The sequence below is a fragment of the Physeter macrocephalus genome, chromosome 1, assembly GCF_002837175.3.
Source record: "Physeter macrocephalus isolate SW-GA chromosome 1, ASM283717v5, whole genome shotgun sequence".
Classification (NCBI taxonomy): Eukaryota; Metazoa; Chordata; class Mammalia; order Artiodactyla; family Physeteridae; genus Physeter; species Physeter macrocephalus.
This window is the reverse complement of record NC_041214.2, coordinates 82,557,723-82,582,475: the sequence shown is the minus strand read 5'-3', so window position 1 is coordinate 82,582,475 and position 24,753 is coordinate 82,557,723. Positions and strand designations below refer to the sequence as shown.

Sequence of the window (24,753 nt, the reverse complement as noted above, 5' to 3'; positions counted from 1 at the left end):
CAAAATGAAAATAAATAAGGAAACACAAGCTTTAAATGACACATTAAACAAGATGGATTAATTGATATTTACAGGACATTCCATCCCAAACCAACAGAATACACTTCTCAAGTGCTCATAAAATATTGTCCAGGATAGATCATATAATGTGTCACAAATCAAGCCCTGGTAAATTTAAGAAAATTGAAATAGTAGCGAGTATTTTTTCCAACCACACCACTATGAGACTAGATATCAATTACAGGAAAAAATCTGTAAAAAATACAAACACATAGAGGTTAAACAATATGCTACTAAATAACCAAGAGATCACTGAAGAAATCAAAAAGGAAATCAAAAAATACCTAGAAACTAATGACAATGAAAACACGAAGACCCAAAACATATGGGATGCAGAAAAAGCAGTTCCAAGAGAGAAGTTTATAGCAATAAAATCCTACCTCAAGAAACAAGAAAAATCTCAAATAAACAACCTAACTTTACACCGAAAGCAATTACAGAAAGAAGAACAGAAAAAAACCAAAGTTAGCAGAAGGAAACAAATCATAAAGATCATATCAGAAATAAATGAAAAATAACTGAAGGAAACAATAGTAAACATCAGTAAAACTAAAAGCTGGTTCTCTGAGAAGATAACAAAATCGATAAACCATTAGCCAGACTCATCAAGAAAAAAAGGGAGAACACGCAAATCAATAGAATTAGAAATGAAAAAAGAGAAGTAACAACCGACACCGCAGAAATATAAAGGGTCATGAGAGATCACTATAAGCAACTGTATGCCAATAAAATGGACAACCTGGAAGAAATGGACAAATTCTTAGAAAAGCACAACCTTCTGAGACTGAACCAGGAAGAAATAGAAATTATAAACAGACCAATCACAAGCACTGAAATTGAAACTCTGATTAAAAATCTTCCAACAAAAAAAACCCAGGACCAGATAGCTTCACAGGTGAATTCTAGCAAGGATTTAGAGAAGAGCTAACACCTATCCATCTCAAACTCCTCCAAAAAATTGCAGAGGAAGGAACACTCCCAACTCATTCTATGAGACCACCATCACCCGGATACCAAAACCAGACAAAGATGTCACAAAAAAAGAAAACTACAGGTCAATATCACTGATGAACATAGATGCGAAGATCCTCAACAAAATACTAACAAACAGAATACAACAGCACATTGAAAGGATCATACACAGTGATCAAGTGGGGTTTATCCCAGTAATGCAAGGATTCTTAAATATATGCAAATCAATCAATGTGATAAACCATATTACCAAATTGAAGGATAAAAAAATATGATAATCTCAATAGATGCAGAAAAAGCTTTTGACAAAATTCAGCACACATTTATGATAAAAACCCTCCAGAAAATAGTTATAGAGGGAACCTACCTCAACATAGTAAAGACCATATATGAAAAACCCACAGCCAACATTGTTCTCAATGGTGAAAAACTGAAACCATTTCCACTAAGTTCAGGAACAAGACAAGATTGTCCACTCTCACCACTATTATTCAACATAATTTTGGAAGTTTTAGCCACAGGAATCAGAGAAGAAAAAGAAATAAAAGGAATCCAAATTGGAAAAGAAGTAAAACTGTGACTGTCTGCAGATGACATGATACTATACATAGAGAATACTAAAGATGCTACAAGAAAACTAGTAGAGCTAATCAATGAATTTGGTACAGTAGCAGGATACAAAATTAATGCACAGAAATCACTTGCATTCCTATACACTAATGATGACAAATCTGAAAGAGAAATTAAGGAAACACTCACATTTACCAATGCAACAAAAAGAATAAAATAGCTAGGAATAAACCTACCTAAGGAGACAAAAGACCTGTATACAGAAAACTATGAGACCTCAAAAAGCCAAAGCAGTCTTGAAAAAGAAAAACGGAGCTGGAGGAATCAGTCACCCTGGCATTAGACTATACTACAAAGCTACAGTAATCAAGGCAGTATGGTACTGCCACAAAAACAGAAATATAGATCAATGGAACAGGATGGAAAGCCCAGAGATAAACCCACGCACATATGGTCACCTTATATTTGGTAAAGGAGGCAAGAATATACAGTGGAGAAAAGACAGCCTCTTCAATAAGTGGTGCTGGGAAAACTGGACAGCTACATGTAAGAGAATGAAATTAGAACACTCCCTAACACCATATACAAAAATAAACTCAAAATGGATTAAAGACCTAAATTTAAGGCCAGACTCTATAAAACTCTTAGAGGAAAATATAGGCAGAACACTCTGTGACATAAATCACAACAAGATCCTTTTGACTCACCTCACAGAGAAATGGAAATAAAAACAAAAATAAACAAATGGGACCTAATGAAACTTAAAAGCTTTTGCACAGCAAAGGAAACCATAAACAAGACAAAAAGGCAACTCTCAGAATGGGAGAAAATATTTGAAAATGAAGCAACTGACAAAAGATTAATCTCCAAAATATACAATCAGCTAATGCAGCTCAAAATCAGAAAGCAAACAACTCAATCCAGAAATGGGCAGAAGACCTAAGTAGACATTTTTCCAAAGAAGATATACAGATTGCCAACAAACACATGAAAGGATGCTCAACATCATTAATGATTAGAGAAATGCAAATCAAAACTACAATGAGGTATCACCTCACACCATTGGAATGGCCATCGTCAAAAAATCTACAAACAATAAATGCTGGAGAAGGTGTGGAGAAAAGGGAACCCTCTTGCACTGTTGGTGGGAATGTAAATTGATACAGCCACTATGGGGAACAGTATGGAGGTTTCTTAAAAACTAAAAATAGAACTACCATGTGACCCAGCTATCCCACTACTGGGAATATGTACCTGAGAAAACCATAATTCAAAAAGATACATGTACCACAATGCTCATTGCAGCTCTATATAAAATAGCCAGGACATGGAAGCAACCTAAGTGTCCATCAACAGATGAATGGATAAAGAAGATGTGGCACATATATACAATGGAAGATTACTCAGCCATAAAAAGAAATGGAATTGATTTATCTGTATTGAGTTGGATGGACATAGAGACTGTCATTCAGAGTGAAGCAAGTCAGAAAGGGAAAAACAAATACCGTGAGCTAACACATATACATGGAATCTAAAAAAAAAAAAATGGTCTTAAGAACCTAGGGATAGGACAGGAATAAAGACGCAGATGTAGAGAATGGACTTGAGGACACGGGGAGGGGGAAGGGTAAGCTGGGATGAAGTGAGAGAGTGACATGGACATATATACCCTACCAAATGTAAAATAGATAGCTAGTGGTAAGCAGCCACATAGCACAGGGAGAACAGCTCGGAGCTTTGTGACCACCTAGAGGGGTGGAATAGGGAGGGTGGGAGGGAGAAGCAAGAGGGAGGGGATATGGGGATATGTGTATACATATAGCTGATTCATTTTGTTATACAGCAGAAAATAACACACCATTGTAAAGCAATTATACTCCAATAAAGATGTTAAAAAATAAAGTAAAATGGTAGCTGAAATAAATCTCTATGTGTATTTTAATTTATTTCTGAACTCTATTCTGTTCCATCTATCTTTTTGTTTACGTGTCAGTACCGACTTTTGTAAATTTTTATACTTTTATAATGTCTTAATATATAGTAGTTTAGTGCCTCTTTAGTTGTTCTTTTTCAGAACTTCCTTAGACATTTTTGGTAACTTTTTTGTTGGCAGTTGTGTTCGAGTTGTTTCATTTATATAAATACTGAAATATACTCTGTTTAAAAGTAAGCTGCAATTATTATGAGACAGGGAAAGCTTTATGCCCAAGGTTGGGTTACACCTGGGACTGAAAATGATGTATTAGAAAAGAAGAGCAAAGAGGCCCAGCAAAGGGAAGAAAACTAATAAATTTTCCAAAAAAAAATTCTTCAAAACAAACAAACAACCAACCCAGAAGTACCCTGGAATAAAACGTGCACTCGAATGTTGTAAGTTATTTCAGCAGCCAGCTAGTTTTGCAGGTCAGCATGTATTACCCTGGCTTTTAAGGGTTTGAGAAACATTATCAGTGTTCTGAGCTTAAACCGAAGTCATTGAACTTTCAGTACCTGTGAGCTTGCACCTAAAATTCCTGCTCCTGGCAGGCACTTTACCAGTCACAAGGAGCCAGCATTAATGAGTGCCCTGGCAGGAAGCAGAACTTATAGAGAAGCTAACAAGTTCTGAGAAAGACGGAGATAAACACAGACAGCAAACCACTATCTTTGAGCCTCTTGTCCTTTAAGTTATGTCGAGATCCAGACTTCTAAGTGTCACTTCGGTGGTCTCAAAAACAGGAAACTTGTGTTTGCCACTATTCCAGGTAACCATCTCTCTTTCTGGGAAAAGATTTTCAAAGCTACTACTCTAAGGATCTGATTTGTTATAGATTTGTGGTTTGGGTAACAACAACTCCGACAGAAGATTTCCTTTAAGAATGTGTTGCCAGAATCTTAGGGCATTATATATATTGGTTAAACATACAGATAACAAAACGATTTATGACCTTAGTCCTATGTCTTCTTTATTTAGTTCTATTGCTGTTGAAATATGATGTGATTAATTTTTTTAAACTCTGTTATGTTGTAAAATTTTTAAAAATCAGAAGTGCTATTGACATAAAATGCTGTGTCAGGATTAATTTAAGACATGTTTACTGTTGCCCAAAGCCATACTTGAGGCTCAACAGTTTTTCAGTGCTGAACAGTGCAGACAGAACCATCTTAGAGTCTATTTTGATTCCTCTGCTCTAGTATCTCATTCTGACTAATCCCTGCATTTCTGTATCTGTGTTTCTTGAATGTAGCGTATCTGAAAGATTTAGGTATGAAATATATTAAGACTTCACTCCCCATTCTTTGATAACTCCAAAGTCTGACATTGGAAGTGAGGTGGTAATAATGTAACACTGTGTACTTCTTGCTAGGGTTTCAAGGAAGTGATTTGAAAGTGCAATGCTGGCTTTATTTGTTTATCTGTTAAGCTGGATCCTAAATGATTTCATCTGCTCATAAATAAACTTTCTTTATGGACAAAATTTGAACGTTCATTTTCCTCTCAGTTAGTATGCAAGTCTATTTGCAGCATTCTAGCAAAAGAGAGTGCAACTCATTTTCTGTGCTTATAAACTGTTCATTACCATGCTCTCTGATGGCCAATTCATGACCCCGTCTGCAACTCCACAAATCTCTTTGCCCAGACAGACTTGGTGGAAAAAATATGAGGTGCTGAAGAAGATGAGTTTGGGATTAAGGGGAAAAAAAACGTATCTCACGCAAAATTTCCAAGTCTATGATTTTAAATTTTGTAACTTCTTACTTGTATTGATATTTGTATGTAGGGTCCAGGAAAATAAATACTTCACTGACCTCATCAACACAATTTTTAGGGCTACATATAAATAATATTCAACAATTTTTCTCATTGTACACGAAAAGGGTCTCAGTTCAAGAGAAAAACAAACCTACAAGCAAGTCCTCTAGATAGGAGTACTTTCCTCTGTGACGTGAGTTACTGTAACCTATAAGGCTCGACACAGAGGACTAAGATAATTGTGTTAGAATACTTACGGTTTGGGTCTTTTAAAACAAAGCAATCAAGGTTATTAGTTTTCCCCTCTTCTCTGATAAAGAGAAAAATGTAAATCTCAACAGGAAAGTCAATGGATGTTAGGTTGACCTTAGCCTTAGAGCAGGTTAAAATCACTCCCTCCTTTGGTCATGTATTTAATAACCACTAACTCTAAGGGAATGGACTTCAGTTTTCATGTAGGGAACTTGATTCCTCTGTGTGAAAATAATATTCACAAGTAATGAAACTCCTTCCTCTAGCTAAAATGTGAAAACAAAGAAAAATGCAAGGTGCACAAAAGCTCTTTAGATAAAGCAAAATCTGCCTATAGAAAAAACAAAGTGTTTTCACACCCACCTATGGCAGTGTGTAGGATAGGAATCTGGCTCCCAGTATATATCTCCTGTCACTGTTGAGCTGGAGAATCTACCCAGAGATGTTTCTCAATTACAATTCTTTGCACCAATAGACTCTGCTGCGGAGCTTTTAATTAAAAAAGAAAAACAAGTGAAATGATATAAACCCACATTGTCTCTAGGCGCTGTATTAAAGGATTAGACATGAGATGTTTGGATTTCATTGTTCTAAACATGTGTTTCAGTTGGTGCTATCGGACTCACCATGTGAAGAAAACGAAATGTAAGTAAATAGCAAGAGGCTCCATGGTTGTATTCAGCATTTTCAAAATTCAAAGAATAAAAATGTCTCAAGTCATTTGAGAATCCCCAAATGAGTTTCAAATGATTATTATAATCATGCAAGAAAAATAAAAAGTAAATTTCTTTTAAATGCAAATGGCTCAATTTTTCTAAAAGCAGAAAAGCTGCACTTTCATTATGATCAGCCTTGTTAAATAAATAAGGGGCCTAGTTGATTTCTAGGTACTTTTCCTCACTGCATTCTCCACACTTGAAGTTTTAAGTGTCCTTTAAGTTCATGAAAGAATCATGACTTCCTCTATGACTCCATCCACATGTGTAACTCACAGGGATGATGGGAGACAGTGTTCTGGGTAATTTGGTTTCAAATATAAGCAAACTACCAAAGATCTAACCTGTATTATGTGTACCTTTCAAAGTGCTTTTGATTATGTTATGTGAATAATTGACACAATTTTCTCACTTTTCGTACTGTAGGCTTAATTCTTCTCAGAATTCTATTCAGGAGATGGGGAGAAGGTGCCATTAATAAAGCTGCTGATGATTAACGATAATTGTAATGTACTGAGACTTTGTGCAAGTGTCAGAAAGCACTTCTGCCAAGCCCTATCTTCTCCTGGGAGCAGCCCTCACTGTCAGCTTGCTGTTTTTAATGATCATTGACTGTTACCCTCAAGGCCGGGGTCTCCGGGCATTGCCTCCAGATTATGAGGCCATGCTGGGTGGGATGCTTTCCTTGGCCCTGGAATCCTTCACCTATTTCTGATGGATCATCCCATTATTGATCATCTGCTTATTAAATATGTGCCACTCTTTCAGCTACTGCATGGTTCTTCATTGCTGTTTCTTTGCATTGATTTTGGACTTGCTTTTTTCTCTGTCTTCTGGAGTGGGTGACATAATGGACTTTTGACTATTGGTGTGCTTACCTAACTTTGGACCTCATGGCTGTCTCATCTTGCCCTTTCTTCTTCTGCCTTTGACCCAGAATAATAGAATAAAGAAATTCATAATTGGAAAGGATCAGAAATGTTGAATCTAATTCCCCAATCAACATGACAAGAGAATATGGTATTGAGGAACTTTATAAGCTAACTTTAGAGTCACTGAGGCTACTGGCCTTTTTTCAGGTGAGGAAATTGAGGCCCAAGGAGAGACAGTAACAAATTACTTGCAGGACTTAAATTAGTACTTAGGTGCAAACTTTTTGGCTACATCATTTTGCATGTAAATGTCTGTTATATTAGTCATTATTTAATATCATTGCTCTTGAATAAAAACAAGAAACCACCTCAAATATAATGCAAATTAACAGAAAATTAAGACAGAGAAGGCAAGAAAGTGGCTGATTTTGTGGAGAGCTCGTATACGGTAAGTAAATGTATTGAAGGTAGACATAATATTTCAAATATTTTGCCAACACAGGAAGGTGTTTGTGGGATCTATTATTAGTTCTATTTACATTTTTTTTCCAGCACAAGACTAATTTTTTTCTGCTCTAACCCAATCAATTTATTTATTTATTTATTTATTTATTTATTTTAACATCTTTATTGGAGTATAATTGTCTTACAATGGTGTGTTAGTTGCTGCTGCATAACAAAGTGAATCAGCTATTCATATACATATATCCCCATATCTTCTCCCTCTTGCATCTCCCTCCCATCCTCCCTATCCCATCCCTCTAGGTGGTCACAAAGCACAGAGCTGATCTCCCTGTGCTATGTGGCTGCTGATCAATTTATTTTTATAACTGCATTTTTAGTATAAACAATGCGTTGCTAGACTTTTTGTGCATAATTTAGATATTATAAGTAATTTAGTGTATGAAATCAAACACGTCAGAGTCCCTCTGAAAAATTACACCTTTAATCTTTTCCCTTCCCCAGAAATAACCACGTACACTGATGTACATGTATGTACATAAATAGGATATTTTACAAAACATAAATAAAATCATACACATATGGGATTCTGTCAATTAATTGCATTAATACATTGCTGATGATAGTCTACCATATTACCTGGCTTGGGGAAGTTAAGTATTTTGCTCAAGAGTAAACAAGTAAAAGGCAGAGCTGGCATCTGGGCCTATGACTGATTCCTGAGCCTGGGATTTTCACTACAAATCCACACTGCATGTCCAATATTTAGATAAAATTACACACCTGGTGAAATACCTAGGGATACACAATCCAACCATCCTTTTGGGTACTGTACAATATACCCACCCCAGATTAATTAAGTCAGGCCACTGGTCTCTGGATGATATGATTTGGCACCTGTCCCTCCCCCAAATTATTATAGCTGAATTGCATTCTGGCTTCTGTTAAGAGAAATTTTTACAAAAAGGACCCATGAAATTTATTATTGCATTTATTCTAAGAGTACTGTGAGAAACATTGTTCCTGTTGTTAAAGACAGCCTCTTTATGAAGGCCCATAGTTTGAATTTGTCTCTCATTTCTATAGCTGGAATAATTGTGCATTTGGTGAATAATGCTGCCTGTTTTTGTTAATTTTAGAGGATACTATATAACCAATTCTCTCTTTCATCCTATTAACTGCTAGGAAGCTTAAGCCAGATCTGTAGTTCAGTACTAATTTTATATATGGGATTTACTACATTCAGTTTACAAACTGATCTCACTCTTGGCTTATTCTCTTTGTCTGATACTCTCTGTGCTCTCATTTCTAATTTTTTTTGTATTTTTAATATTTTCTTAAAGCATTTTAGAACCCAGAATATTGAATCCATTCAGGCAGTAGTCCACATAGTAATTTGAGGCTAGAGATGAATTTTACAATGCTACACGGTGGTAAGAGACATGAACTCCACAGCCAGACCATTTGGGTTTAAAGCCTGCCTCTGCCACTTCCAGCCATCTTATCATGAACAAGTTACTTAACCTCTTTATGACTGAATTGTCTCAACTGTAAAGTGAGGATTATAATAGTGTGACCCCACTTTATAGCATTTTAAGTTTGAAAGTGAGTTAATTCACATGAAGTTATACAACTGGTTTAGAAGAATGCCCAGCACAGGAAATTATGGATAACTCTAGTAGAGAAGCCAATGAAACAACTTTGCACTCTTCTTCTATTTATCAAAGTAATGAATTTGCAGTTAATCTTAGGTCCACAGATTCTCAGCACTGAGAAAAAAAATTAAGATCAACTAGTTTAACCACCCCTATAGAGCAGGAATTATCTCCATACATCAAAGTAGGGCACTGGTTGTTCTGGAAGGGACAGAAATTATCTCCTTTGACACCTACTTCTAGAGAGCTCTGATTATTGGAAATGTCTTCGTTAAACGTTATAGTCAGCTCTCACTTCTCCTGGATTTTTAAAAATCTTTTTGGCATCCTCATCCCAATTTGATCAAGCATAAGTAAATCTCTGAGTAAATAACTTTTTCTACACTGAAGATCTTGCACCTAAAATTTAAATATTCAAAATACTGATACTGTTCAGACACTTTTAATTTTTTTTAAGAACTCAAAAAATTTCTGTTTAAAAATTGAACTTGTGAAAGACATGGAAACAATGGTGAAGAAGGAGGCACATGGAGTCAGACGACCTCTATTCTAGTTTAAGTTCTTTGGTCAGATAGTGACCTCCCCATTTCCTTTCCCACTGTGAGTGTCTGTTGCACAGTGTGCAAAATCCTAAAGGTGAAATAAATGATCCCAAAAGAGCCTGCAGTTGTGAAATTGTATGACCACTTTGCATTTCTCCAGCTAACTGCTTCCTGGCCATTTTATTGCGTATCAGTAACTTCACCAGTGTGTGCACAGGGTCAGAAAAAGGAAGTAAAGTAAATAAGTTTGGATAATTGCTAGCACTTGAAAAAAATATTGAGTGGCTCAATAAGAGCCATTCAATAATTGACACTTATTGTCAAAAACAAATGACATAAGGTAGTTAATATTTAGAATTGATATTTTAGGACTTCCCTGGTGGCGCAGTGGTTGAGAGTCCGCCTGCCAATGCAGGGGACACGGGTTCGTGCCCCGGTCCGGGAAGCTCCCATATGCCGCGGAGCAGCTGGGCCCGTGAGCCATGGCCGCTGAGCCTGTGCGTCTGGAGCCTGTTCTCTGCAGGCCACAACAGTGAGAGGCCCATGTACCACAAAAAAAAAAAAAAAAAAAGAATTGACATTTTAATAAGTATATGGTCTATTTTTAAATGTAAAGAAGAGAAGCAGAGATTTATATATGGAAGAAGATAAAGCAATCCATACTTTTTTCTGGTCATAAGCTTAGATTTCAAGATTCAAAACCAAGAACATTGAGCTGGGTTTTTTTTTGTTTTTTTTTTTTGCGGTACGCGGGCCTCTCACTGTTGTGGCCTCTCCCGTTGCAGAGCACAGGCTCCCGAAGCGCAGGCTCAGCGGCCATGGCTCACGGGCCCAGCCGCTCCGCAGCATGTGGGATCTTCCCGGACCGGGGCACGAACCCGTGTCCCCTGCATCGGTAGGCGGACTCTCAACCACTGCGCCACCAGGGAAACCCCTGAGCTGTTTTATTGAGCCAGGACACCAGGAAGACTTCCCTACATACATCTTTAAAGTGGGATACTACATTTTAAAGATTTTCTGTATTTATAATATACTATGTAAAAATTTTATGACTACAAAAGTGATGCATGTATATTATAAAAATTCAAACAATATAGAAATACTGAAAATATAAAGTGCCTCACAATACCATCTTCAAGAGAAGCAAGCATTGTTAGTGATTTGATATATATGTATACATACTAACTGTACAATACCTATGTAGTGAAATCATTGTATTTACATAAAAGAAAATATACAAAGTAGAATTGAGCTCTCTGTATTATTTTGTTTAATTATAAATATAAATCTATATTCTCTTTGATGAATGGGTAATATTCCTTTATAAGGATGTTCCATTAATTATCTTTATTATCCTTTATTGATGATCACTTGGTTTAGGATGTTTTTGAAATTTATACTTCAGCTGCCATTTTTCCCCCTGCCATTTGTACCTATATACTTGGCTAAACCCTCTAGGTGCACACACACAAAAAATCTTGTCGTCTGGGTGACTGACGTTTGTCTTAAATGTTTGTGGTAAAATTTTTAAGTTGATACTTCACATATGTTAAAAAGTCATTTCTGGCCAGTATAATAATAAACATGACACACTGCTTCCTTAGAGATGCTGGGAGCAGTAAATTAGCTGACATTTAAAAATGCTTTCAAGCTGAAAAGCACTAAGTATTATTTTAACAATGGCCGAAGAAGACATGATTAAGTACAGCTCGATCTCAGAAGTTCATCAGGCTGTGATGAACTGTTTTCCACTATTTAATGCTAGAATATTTTAACAGCGGCCCATACACCAAGGTGTGGAAAGAGTCCATCAGCAAACATACATTTAGTGCCCGTGTCTGATATAGTTAGGGACTCTGGAATGAATAGCACTTGAATGTCTATCCCTGGGGAGTTAAACCTCCTGAAAATTACACTGTGAACTTCGTTTTTGTGTCATCTTTTTAACCTAAACCCAGGAATGACTGAGTTGTGCCTAGATACAAAAATGGTTTAACCATCCTAATGGAAGATCAACTTCTAACTCCTTGGTAAATGGTATGTGTGACCACACACACCCATTTTCCTTTTATTCTAATTTTTTTCTCCAACCAGTTTACAGGCCTGGTTTAGTAATATCTTCCTTACCAAGATATTAAAGGATAATAGAGATGATGAAATTTCCCTGGAGAATTTGCATTTTGAAAAACTCTAGGTCTCTGAATAAACAGAATACTGCGATGGTTATCTGCCTAATGCCTAACACCTATGACATGTTAGCCCTGAAAAGTTAGTCACTACCTTCTCAATGCACAACAGTATTCGTAACTCTAGAATCAAGCCTATTACAGTGCAATTATCTGCTTACATATCTGACAGTTTCACATTTACCTGTATTCTCAGTGCCTTAAATGAAGTGGACATTCAGTAAACATTTGTAAAATTAAGGGGGGTGCAGTGAGTAGGTGATTGTTGAGGAAACAAGTGTGGTCAGAACAAATACTATGGTCCAGAAGAATAATCCTTGTCCATCTAGAAGTCCAGCACTAACTGCTCTTCCTTTATGACCAGGTGCACAAACTATAAAGATCAGTACACAGATGGCTGGTATATCTGGTAAGGACATCCTCAATTTGTGTTATAAAACCTTTGGTGGTATATGACACTCCTTTTCCTAAATAATTGAGATAGAATATGAAATCATAGAGCATAAGAAAACTTTAGGGATCATGTGGATCAACAGAAACATCACTTTCAGGTTGTTGGCCAGTGTTTAATTAAACACTTCCTATGACAGAGAACTTACTATTTTTAAGAATAATAGTTTATTCCCAAGTTGAATATTTTTAAAGGTAAAATCATTGTTCTTGATCTTGAAATCTCCCAAAATGACTCCTCCACTGATTTTAGTTCTGACCTTAAAAGCCATTCAGAATATGACAAAAAAGTATTGTTATAACTTCCTAAATCTTGGCTTCTGTATTTTCAAAACTAAACATTACCAGTTCTCTCATTTAGATGGTTAGCTCCTCAAAGACAGAGACCCTGTCTTGTCAACCTGTGAATCCCCAGCTCCAACATCTAAAATCTATTGGGTCACTTATGTACTAGTTGAATGAATGAATGGATGGCTGAATGGAAGGAATAATGGATGAAGGAGTTAAGGAATCAAGATGCTGCTCTTTTGAACAACTCTCTAATTTCTAAAGAGAAAACAGTTAAGATTACCTGGCAAGACTGACCCCCTCTAAGCTCACAGAACATTCCAGAGTCAGTGAAAATGTATGAGTGGTGGTGGGGGATTGCTTAAGGAATTTGGCCTCCCAGATTGCTTGCATCCAGTCTTGCTGAGTTTTTGCCCCTTTCCAGGAAGTAGCAGGAGCTCTTAACTTCCCAGAATGCTCCACATCACTCCTCCCCTCTTCTTCTGACATAAGGTTCTTGCTGCTGATTTTCCTGGTGGCTCTTCTCTGTGGAGCAGTGCTCTTCTGCCTCCAGTGCTGGCTGAGGAAACTCCAAAATGGTCCCCGAAGACGCACCATGGCTGTTTTTGCTGTTGGAGACTTGGACCCTGTTTATGGTAAGCTGTCTACACACTTCTAGACTTCCTCTTTGGAAACCTCATAGTTTTGTGTGGGTTGAAAAGCTAATTTATGAAAAGCAGATTTGTAAACATAGAGCAAGACATGGTTTATTGAAGACTCAAAGGCATGCACTGGGGAGAGAGTCTAAATGAGAAAACTTCAGAAGAAAAAGACCCCAAAAGAAAAAAAAAAATGTGTCCTGGGGAAGTGACTCAGAGTTGAGTATGGGGATAGAACCTAAACATGTCATTCAGTCAGCAAGCAGAAGGGAAAAGATACACAGGGCTGTCCACTCCAAGTGAATGGTAAGGTTTAAGGTACAGAAGAGCATCTCTGGGTTTTTGATATCCATCTATCCTACCCCGTGTTCATAGTCTCATTTACAAAGCTCTCCATGTCTCACTTACCTGCAGTAATATTGAACAACAATTTACAGATTGTCTGCTGCCACTGCAGAGCCTGAAATACTGAAATTGGACAGGCGAGTGTCAATACTCATGTCCTTTATCCCCAGACATATTGGCAGCATCCTGATCCTGTCTGCTCCCAAACCCCAGCCCCCAAACCATGCCTTTCCTATTATTTTCCAGTCTGCATTAAGAGGTATGAAATGGAGGAAAGTACGGTCTTGAGTTATTTGTAATTGCCAGCCTCAGCTGTAAATAGAAAAATGATAATTTTCTGATTTCTGGGAAGTGACAACTAATAGTTTATTTCTTCATGTTAAGCAGTGTCCTCATCCAGAGACCATCTGTTATGAGACTTTCCTGTTAAGGCACTGCATTGTATACTACAGTTGCTTCAAGAGTGCTTGGTAGAGATTAACAGCTGCCCTTCAGAAACTTGAAACAGCATAAGATTTTCAACAGAGCAGGAGATGTCCTGGAAAAACTAACAGCTAAATAGGAAGTGGGGTAAAAATAAACTAAAATGTTTTAATATCAAAATACAGTACTAAGATTTAGTGATTATATTCACTATTGGATTTTTTTAAAGTTATTTAACAGGGAAACACATTGTCAATTTGAGAAATGGTTATTTGGGGAAGAATAATTAAAGTCGCCAATGAAAATAGCTTTTTCTCCTAAAATCAAAAACACTTTCCACTGAGCGTACAGGGAAATAGGGTCACTGACCTTCTAACAAAATACTTTAGTCAAAGGGATCAACATGGTCACATTGGTCTATTTTTCTTTATCTAACAAGAGGTATTTAATAAATAAATGCAATTGTGTTTCTTCCAACTTGACCTGAGTTCCTAAAGAGGAAAATCCACAGTGGTATTTTCAGCCCTCTCATTCTGAGGAAGACTCTCACTAAACAGCCTTGAAGCATAAAAAAATTTGTTTTAAATTTTCAGTAAATAAGCTACCCAGTTAGACTGTTATCACTTTTTAGGCAGTTTATGTGCCACAGTTAAATCCCCATTTATCTAATGTTTTTATATTTCCTGGATGGTGGTTTACATACATGCTTTTGAATTTGTCTGAATTTCCCTGAACACAAATGAGTGTGAGAAAAGGAGTCAAGACTGAGATAGTACTTCAATAATCTGCATGTAATAGCACTGAGTGCAGTGAGTTACATTAGAGTCACATTCTCTACATTACCCTGAAGTCATTATGGACAGAAGAAAATATGTAGGAAGAAATTGTTTAGAATATCAATCACAATTTAATTCACACCTACCAAGTACTAGGCACTAGGTCAGGGGCTTCTCAGATATTATCTCTAATTCCTAAATACCAGCTCAGAAAAGTGGCTTTTACTTCCCTTAGAGGATGTTATCTACTTTTCTCATTCTACTGTATAAATATACCCCATAAATCTTTGCTGCAGTTCAACTACAGATTGTCCAGAATTGAGGATAGAGAGCAATGAAAATTTAGGCAGGGCACACATGGCTTAGCCACCTTATCCCTGGACACTAAGTACGGCTTTATAACCTGAACGTCCAGACATTTCCATTGGGTGATTCCGCAGTGGTAGGTATTGCTCTCCAGAATCTTCACTTCCTCCCTCATTCCCTTCCTCATTCTATCCTTTCCTCCCTAATCCCTCAGGTATAGCTCTGGCTCTTATTTTGCGCAAGGAACATTTAACTATTTCTCAGCTTAAATTGCATTACCATGTTCACTTCTGTTGATGTCCATCTCAGAGAATACAACCTCGGTGGCCTCTTCACGTTTCTTTTTATCCTCACCTATGCTGGGATCAGTGTTGGGTTATCCCACCCACTGCCTACCTCCCATCCTGCCCTATGGATGCCCAGCGTGGCTATACAGGCAGTGAACAGCCATTCACATCATCTTTGATGTGGATATGGCTCTCAGAGCTGTGCTTCTTGCCATTCCTGTTCCTGCTCTCCAAAACAAAACACAAAAGAGTAATTTAGGAAGTGGTATTCTCTGTGATCTCTAGTCACCTCTTCTTAACTAGTAATTTCTGGAAGTAAACTCTAGAGAACCAATATTTTAAGGCAGTCTGAAACCCAGACCCACACTGGATTTCCTTTCCACACTAGATTCTCATTACACTTTTACTTCTCCAGACAAACGATCCTCTCTACCTAATATTTCCATAAAAGGAGGTGCTCTCCAAAACAGAAGTGAGGGAAATATTACAGGATCTTTTTATGGCTACAGAGGAAAGTAAGGGTCGAACCACAGCTTCTGCCCTCACAGTCCTGAAAAAGTTTGTGCTCCCAGCTTAGAGCCGAGTCCAGTACTGCTGGATTCATCCGTCTACACCACAGCTTATGGGTTTGTACTTCTGAGTACAAATGAGAACTCGTTTGAAAAATACTGGTGACATATTAGAATATAGGGTTTCTGGACTCCCTGCCACCCCTTGAGCACAGAGGGGCAGATAGAACCTTCCCTCCTGAATACAGAATGTAGGAAATAAGTCATTTAAAACATTTTAAAGATGAGACTAGATTTGATATATAAACCTCAGGTTCCTCAGAGACCTTCGTTTTATTTCTTCAAAACATATTTCCTGTTATTTCCATTATTTGCTGAATATATTAGTTGAAATAGCTCTGCTCTTCTGACCTGTGGGCCAGAAGTCTGACTCTCAGGACCCCATGAAAGCTGCCCTCAACTGAGAAGAGCAAAGAGGAGAATTTTGACTGATTATCAGAGGCTGGAATGGAGTGAACTTTACTGATGTTGAAGTATATAAAATAGGAAACTTCTCTCACTGGGAATTCCTGCCAATATTTCATGGCTCAGGTAGTCAATTATCTTGATTAGAAATATTAAAGAGAGAAAGGGAAACACTTGGCTTGGGAATCCTTGCAAATGTGTTTAAGGAAAGCCTTGCCAGCCCAGCCCATCACAGTTTCTGATGAGATTTCTGTCTGGGAAAGGTCCTTAGGAATCTCAGCCAAACACCCAGGCCTCAAGAGCATCTCCTGGACCAAGAATCATGCCTTTTCACAGTTCTCTGCTGGCTCGGTGATCAGTTTTCCTTCCCCTTTTATAGGGTGTATGTTTCCATATCATAACATGTTATGATGAAGCTCTTTATGCACCAATAAAAGGAGAATTAATCTCTCTAATACTCCTGTGGAGGTTACAGAAGAAGGGGAGGTATTGTTGGAGAAAAAGGAGAAGGAGGAAGACCAAAATAAGGTCAAGAAAGTGCAGGAGGAGGGGAAGAATGAAGAGCTAAAGGAGAAGGAACTTACAGTTTGAAGTTGGAGATATTTTAAAGGCAGAAATTAAACCTATTTATTTTATACAAGCCCTAAAATTATGCTATTTCTTCTTCTTCAGGCCCACCTCCTCTTCTTGGACCCAGGTCCAGGGTCTCCTAAACAGTTCCTTCTTCTGTTATTTTCCTGCCCCTATCCCCGGCTCATCTTCTGGATCCAGTTTTCCCTTACCATCTCTGCTCTAAGCCCAGAAGGGATCCATTCTGTGCTCTCCATCTTTTTGAATGGGATCATCCATGAAGTAGTCTCTGAGACCTTCTTGCTCTCTTCTCTCAACCAACAGAGCCTAACAGTTCCGGTATAATTCATTTTTTTTAGCACCTATCTAAGGGGTAAAAATAATTTAGTGTTTCAAAGCTTTCTTATCTCATTATATTTCCCATTTTAATGATGCTTTGGACAACCTCCTTTCTGATAATTCAACAGAAAACATAGGAGATTTGCAACCAGTTTTTTTTTCTTTCCTCAAATGTATAAATGGAGAATGAGACCACATGTTGGCCCATAGAAAGTGATTTTTTTAAAGGATGTATGCAAATTTTTAGTAAAGATGGAAAAGAAGAGGAGAAAATTATTAAAATTCTCACACAAAAATCCATATCCCAAATATCTATTATTTTTGATCGATGCTCTCCACTTTATAAGTCTATACAGGCAGGGTGAAGAGGTAGAAAATACAAGTGATTTTAAAAAATTAAAATGTTTTGGGTTTGTTCGATTAATTGCTTTATTTTTTGAATTTTTATTTAAAAATAAGTAGTGACAGAGGAGTTTTTAAATTTATTAAAAACTTTTTTTTTTCAAATTCACCAAAAATATGGATGAAAATAAGTTTTCATTGGAAATAAGGTTGTGAAGCTGAATGAAAGCCCTTATTTAAGAAGAATATGACACTTAAAGATAATGAAGAGAAAGAAGTTTGGGGGTTAGGAGGTGAGAGAAGAACAAAAGGCTTGAAGCAGAAAAAAAATCTAGTGTTCATTAGAGAAGAGAGAATTTAAGAGCTTAGGAGAGGGATCCCAACCATTATCTGTCTTAACAAAAGATAAGTTTTAACAAAAAATAATAAGTTACTATAAAATCTACATGGAATCCTTTTCTTCCTACCTCACGTGGATCAGAGCTGGGTCCCTGACGAGGCAGCCGGCAGGTCCCATGCCTTTCCTGAGAAGACAGCAAGGTGAGAGCCACAGAGACACCCCTCCTGGGACTCGTTCTGGCTTAGCTCCTCCTTGGCCTGATCTCCTTGATAATGTTGCCTTTCAACTATCCAATCTCCCTGACCCCGTTTCTTCTGCAATTTCAGAAATAATCTTACCTTTTTCTTATTTCAGGGCAAATAGAAACACTAGTCTTCCAGCCATGATTAAATGTGAGTTCTCTGATTTGCGGAGGGGAAGGAGGACTAGACAAAGTCAGGCAAAAAGCTGGTCCTTACACACTCTGCTCTCATCTCCCTTCCCCTCTCCCAGGATCCTGTCTTATTTTAGGATCCTTTTTGAAATGTCATTTTCATGTGCTTTGTGTTCTTCATGTAAATATTCTGGGACTCATTGTAGGAAAGGAATGAGAGTATTTCCTTTATACACTGTCATGCACAGGCATGATAATAGTAATGGCTCACGTTTATTGAGCACTCATGTGTCATGCACTGGGCTAACCCTTGACATCTCTCATCTCGTTTATTCTTCCCTACAACTCCGTGAGGGGTTCACTAACATTCTGAACATTAAAGATGAGGGAACAAAGGCACTTAGAGATTAAGCAACAGAGTAGATGGTAGAATAGTGACTCAAATTCCGGCAATCTTAGCCACCCCCCTGTAAGAGAACAGAATGACACAGAGAAGGGAACAGAGCAGGAAGAGGAAGAAAGGCATGTTAAAATAAGCTAAGTCCATTGGAGTGATTCTTAATGACTTGGGGAATCTGAAACCTGGCTGTAAAAACTTGTCAGTGAGTGTATTTTACAAAATTAAAAAACAAACTATAATATCTTTACCAACAGCTCTGTCAGAACCATAGGATTTTTGTAGACATTTTTAACTGAGCTCTCTCAGGTTCTTAATTTGTCAAAAGACAAAAATAATACCTGTCCCCTCACAATCACATGATATTGTATGTAAACATGCTGTGAAAAAAAATTGAAAAGTGGTATATGTTCAATTTTACAAAAGCTCTCTGAGCTTAGTTCTGTTTATCAAATGAATGCCCTGTGGTTTTCACAAGTTTAAGAGCAATGGACAAATTTGTAGTAAGGAAATAACAGTAAAACTTTCCTATCACATAGAGCAAGTGTCAATATCTTGTTGCTTGGGGCATGATATTAATAATAGCAGTGGTGGAAATAAATGTGAGCTAATAATTGTGTCGAATCAATCTGGTCAACCACTCCAAGTACAATGATAGCCAAATGACCTCTGACTTTGTACTGGATATGCCAGGAGCAGTACATCTGGAAAATGGACAGTGCTTACTACTGGTATCCATACGGAGGGAAGTACTGAGGCAAGTCCACTTTGCCAGTGTTAACTCTGTTTTATCAAGACCCTCGGACTTAGCCTACATCATCCTAAACTTCCTAACTATTCAAGGCTCTAACTCCAAGAAAGTTTTCATTCAGTAATCTCTGTGTTGTAACATTAGTAAGGATAATGATTAAATCATTATTTAACCATTAAAATAGGATAGTTTGGGAAATACTATTGTAAATAAAAGAAAATGCATCATACTCTTAACATAGTACAGTTCTTGCTATATAGTAATAATGCTAATACTATTTTCACTACTAATAATAGTGACAATCAATTTTAATGTGCGTCAGGCTTTGTTTTAAGCACTTTACATTCATTTAGCCTTGTTTTTATAGATGTAGATACCATCACTAGATTTTTATGGCACAACAGCAAACTGAGGTGTAAAAAGTTGTGTAATAACCTAGGAGTAGACTATTCAATTAAATAAATAACCCCTTAAGAAAAGTATTGAACCAGGAGGTGAGATTTATATTCTAAATATGGCCCCACCCTTCACATATTATAATAATATTTGAATTATTATACTATGGAAATTCATGATTCTAAATAAATAGAATGCACTCCAAAGTAATAATTTTGAGTAATCTACATATGGATTCCAGTGAAGCAGCTATTGCCTAATATGTAACTACTCTTGGAATCATTTTGATAATTGTGGCATGTTCTTTGGAATCTTCTCAATGGTATTGAATCTTAATCCTTTAAGAAAGAGGTCAGCACATTTTTTATATTAAAGGCCAAAATATGTTTGACTTTGCATGCGTATGGTCTCTGTGGGGACGACTCACTTCTGCAATTATAGTAGAAAAAGCAGCCAGAGACAATATGCAAATGAATGGACATGTTTGTGCTATTTCAATTTAATATACAAAAACAGTCAAAGGGCCAGATTTAGTTTAAGGGTGTAGTTTCTTCTTTAAAGGTGAATTTATGGTTGTTATTATTGTTTTGGGAAGAAGAAGCCAAATCATTCCCAGAAAGGGAAAGACCCCTGTGAATAAAAGAAAAAATACAAAGAGAGAAATGGCTATAAAATATTACTGTTGATTTCCTGTGTGACTCAAAAACAGTCTTTCAAGCCAATACTAATAGAAGACTTCCCAAAGAACTATTGGAATAAGTTCATGATCTCTCAAGGTGATCAGTTTAAGGAAGAAAATGTTTGTTTTTTGATATGTAATAGTTTGTAGTGTGCATAATGTAAAGTCAAGAGCTTTGATTTCAAAATTTAAAATTTGAGAATGCCTTTCATTTATTGCATGTGTATACTTTAATTGTAAACTTTTCACAACTTGATATTTTTACTATTCATCATAGAGATGTTGAAATTAATTAATTGTGTTAGTTGCAGTTTACAGAGCATACATATAAAATAATGAAGTTCAGAGGTAATACTTTAATGTTTCTAGTGATATTTGCATATCTCATGATGGAAGCATTAGCTAAAATGCCATTAGTGTTTACAGGAATCTTGTCTTCTGGTCTTCTGAAAGGGATATTTCTTCTAGTTTCAGCTGTTAAGTTGTAGATGCTTCTTTATCGCTTAGTCAATGATGGTCTAATCGGTTCATGAGAGCAAATTTTCTTGCTGTAATGACTAAACTATCATGGCAAAGAGTGATATAGTTGTAAATGTTTTCTCAAGGGAACAAACAATTTTCTGTTGCTCTAGTGATCCAAGAAATGCCAGATTTTATTAGGCAGTTCATGTGCTTCTGTTTTATGCTGACTAGAAAGATTATGTCTCCACCTTTCTCTTTCCAGGGACAGAAGCATCTGTGAATCCAACTGTTGGAATGCACCTTCAAACTCAAAATCCTGAACTGTATCATGTTCCATGTTTTGGTGCTCTAGGTCCCCCACCTCCATATGAAAAAATTCTAAAATCAAGCCGATTTTAGATCTGGATGATTAATTGAAACTATTAGAAATATTTTTAATTCCAAAACATAAAATTTAAGAACAGTTCTTTCATTTAGTGGGAATTCCTAGAGATCAATTAGTGTAGTCTAAAAAAGGACAAATAGACAAAAACATGACTGTAGGAAAAGAATTTGGAGCATGGAGATGTTTCCATAGTAAATTAGTGGACTCTTGGTATGTCACTACTGCTTTATAATTTTATGCTCCTAATCAAGTTTCTCCATGTACTCAAATAGGCAGTACTTAACTCAAGGAGTGGCTTCCATTAAGTTTAGGATTCCGCTGTCGTACACATCGCAAATTTTTCTGCCTCAATCTCTATTTTAATTTGACCTCTTCCCTTGTATGGAGTCAATAAAATTATCATAATTTAACAGTGACCCAAATAGAGATGCACACATGTCCAGACCCAGAACCAGAAAAAGAATATTTGAATTAGGGTGAGGGGAGAGAATAGGAAGAAGGACCATTTGGAGCTGAAGGGTGAAGGATGAATGAAGAGGAAGATGAAAAGTTCAAGGAGTTGTATGTCACAGCCTGAGAAGGGAGAAAGTGTTGATTGAAGCTGAAGGAGACTACTTAAGCTGTGAGGCACATGTAATCCCACAGTGTGGAGAAGCAGACTCTGTGAGTCTGTGAGTGCAGACTCCAGAGCCCAAGACCAGTGGCTCAAGATTTGGCATTTCTTAGCAAACCATGGTAAGAACCCTTGGCATAGATATCAGTATTCCCATTGAGGACTCTAACTACAGAAGTAGCCGTGAGTTATCATCAAGTGATATTTTTGCAGTGGCCATGAGCAAGGGGTCCAGGAAAAGACATCCATGGCAGACGCCATATGGTCTTTGTTGAACAGAACAGTTGACACCTTCACTTGTTAGTCTAATATACATTTCAAATTTAACTTTGACAAAGCTTATCTACTAATTTCTTCCCAAACATGTTTATCCAAACCTTCCCTATCTTAATTGATGGTAATAGCAACCTTCCAGGTGCTCAGACCAAATAACTTGAGCCTTGAGTTTTCCGTTTATGTGACTTCCTACATCAGGAAATGTCTTAGCTTGGCTCTACCTTCAGAATAGTTCTAGATTCTGAACATTTCTTACTCCATCTCTGGTGTGAGCCATGTACTGTCAGTTCTTCCCTAGATTACTGTAATAGCATCTAAACGGGTCTGTTTTCTCCCAGCTTTGCCCTCCTATATTCCATTTCCAACACAGTAACTAGAGTAGCATTCTTATAGCATAAGGAGGATCATGTTCCTTAACAAAACTCCAATAACAACATATCTCACTCAGAAAATGACAAAAGTCCTCGACACATGTCCCTAGAGGATCCATATGCCTCTCAGTCCTCCTTTCTAGTGACTCTCGCCCTTACTCATTTGCTCCAGGAACCCTGCCCTCAGACCTGCCAGGCTGTACCCGACCCCCATCTGACCTTTCTGGCCTTAGCGCTTTCTGTTCCTTTTGCCTGTAAAACTCTTCTCCCGGATATCAACATTGCTTCATGCCTTCACCTCCTGTAAGTCTTAGTTTGAAAGTCACTTTTTCAGTGAGGTCTGCCCTGATTACCCTACTTTAAATTGCAATTTCTCCCAACCCTAGCACTTTCACCTCCTTGTCTCAGGTACACTACTCCTTTACCCATAACATCTATTGTCTTCTACTTATCATCTTCTACTATACTGCATAGTAAAATTCGATTTATAATCTGCTGTCGGCCTTCTCTTGCTAGAACAAAAATCCATGAAGGGAGGGATCTTTGTGTTATACACTAATTTATATCCCAAGCCTCTAAAGCATCCTGGCACTTAGTATGTATTCAAACAATTTTATAAGTAAAGCTCACTAGTTCTCAAAATTTCCAAAAATAACTGGATGGGAATTTGACAGGAATGAAGCCTTACAAAAGTGACTGTGGCTAAGAGCCAGGGACAGCTGACAATGCTGTATTAACTTTAAGTTATACAGGGTAGATTGAACATATCCATTCTCTTCTTAAACCCACGAAGATTATAGTAAAGGAGTAAAAGGGCTTTTTAATTCACAAGAACAAAGAGAGTGGCAAGAAGATGATGAAGAAAATTAGCAGCAAGTTTTAGTACATGGAAAGATGTCTAAGATAGATAGATAAATAATAACTGACTGGGGTTTCAAGTTTCTCCACTATGCTAAAGGACTTATGGAAAGAAACTGAGAATAATCAAGCACATTCCTGCTGTACCAATGCAGAAATGTCCAAGAGTTAGAGGCAAGAGAGGTGAAGAGAATTTTGGGAATGATGATGAACTTCATCTACAGGAAGATAGCATTGAAGCAGCCCAGAGAAGAGCCAGTTCTAATCAGAACATGACAGTGAATAGCTATAGGAGAATAAGAGGTAAGATTAAGGAAAAAATCTGTAATGAAAATGCGGTGATAAACTAACGATTGGTAAATGGAAAATGAAGAAACTGAAAAAACAAGGTGATTATACATCTATGAAAAACAAAAGTTGGATTAACCGCCCAAATGGTTAAGTTGTGAATAATGTAAATAATTGATGTTGAATTATAAAATGAGGGTTATTCATATAGACAGTGTAGGCAGAGGAGGAAAGTTTGGATGAGGGGAGGTGGGTTAGGCTTAGAAAGTAAATCCTAATCTCAGATTGTGTGGAATCAATGAATAATATCTAAATTTTTTTAAAAATCAAGAAATAGTAGTAAAGCACATCATGTGGAAATATCATAAATATCTGAAACAAAATGCCAAAGAGTTGAAAATTATTTCCTCAAGAAATAGTATTTGGAGATAATGCTGTGTGGGAACAAGTAGAGCAGAGACGTGTTGATTTTCATCATGAGCCTATAGTACTATTTGACTTTTAAAACTAAATGCAAGTGTTACTTTAATAAAAATAAACTTAAATAAATGTTTGGCAGATTCATACTTTGCAGCTGCAAACAAACAGAGGAAATCATATCACAAGGAAAAATGTTAAACATAAGTGTCTTTAGGTGGTGGGGCTATAGGTGATTTTATTTTTTATTCACTTTTTGGGATTCTTCTAATTGCTCAATAACATGTGTACATTACTTTTATAACTGAAAATCTCAGCAAAATTCTGTTTTAAAAAAGCACACGGGTTTCCCTGGTGGCGCAGTGGTTGGGAGTCCACCTGCCGATGCA

General features: G+C 37.0%; 1 protein-coding gene across 1 annotated transcript; it reads left to right on the top strand.

Annotated features, from left to right (window-relative positions):
• The first annotated feature begins 4,271 nt into the window (after positions 1-4,271).
• Positions 4,272-21,555, top strand: TMEM207 (transmembrane protein 207). The gene is made up of 5 exons (XM_007102276.1): positions 4,272-4,346; positions 6,195-6,232; positions 12,385-12,429; positions 13,251-13,393; positions 21,419-21,555. Exons 1-5 carry the CDS (start codon positions 4,272-4,274, stop codon positions 21,553-21,555), a joined length of 438 nt encoding a protein of 145 aa, XP_007102338.1.
• Positions 21,556-24,753: the final 3,198 nt, after the last annotated feature.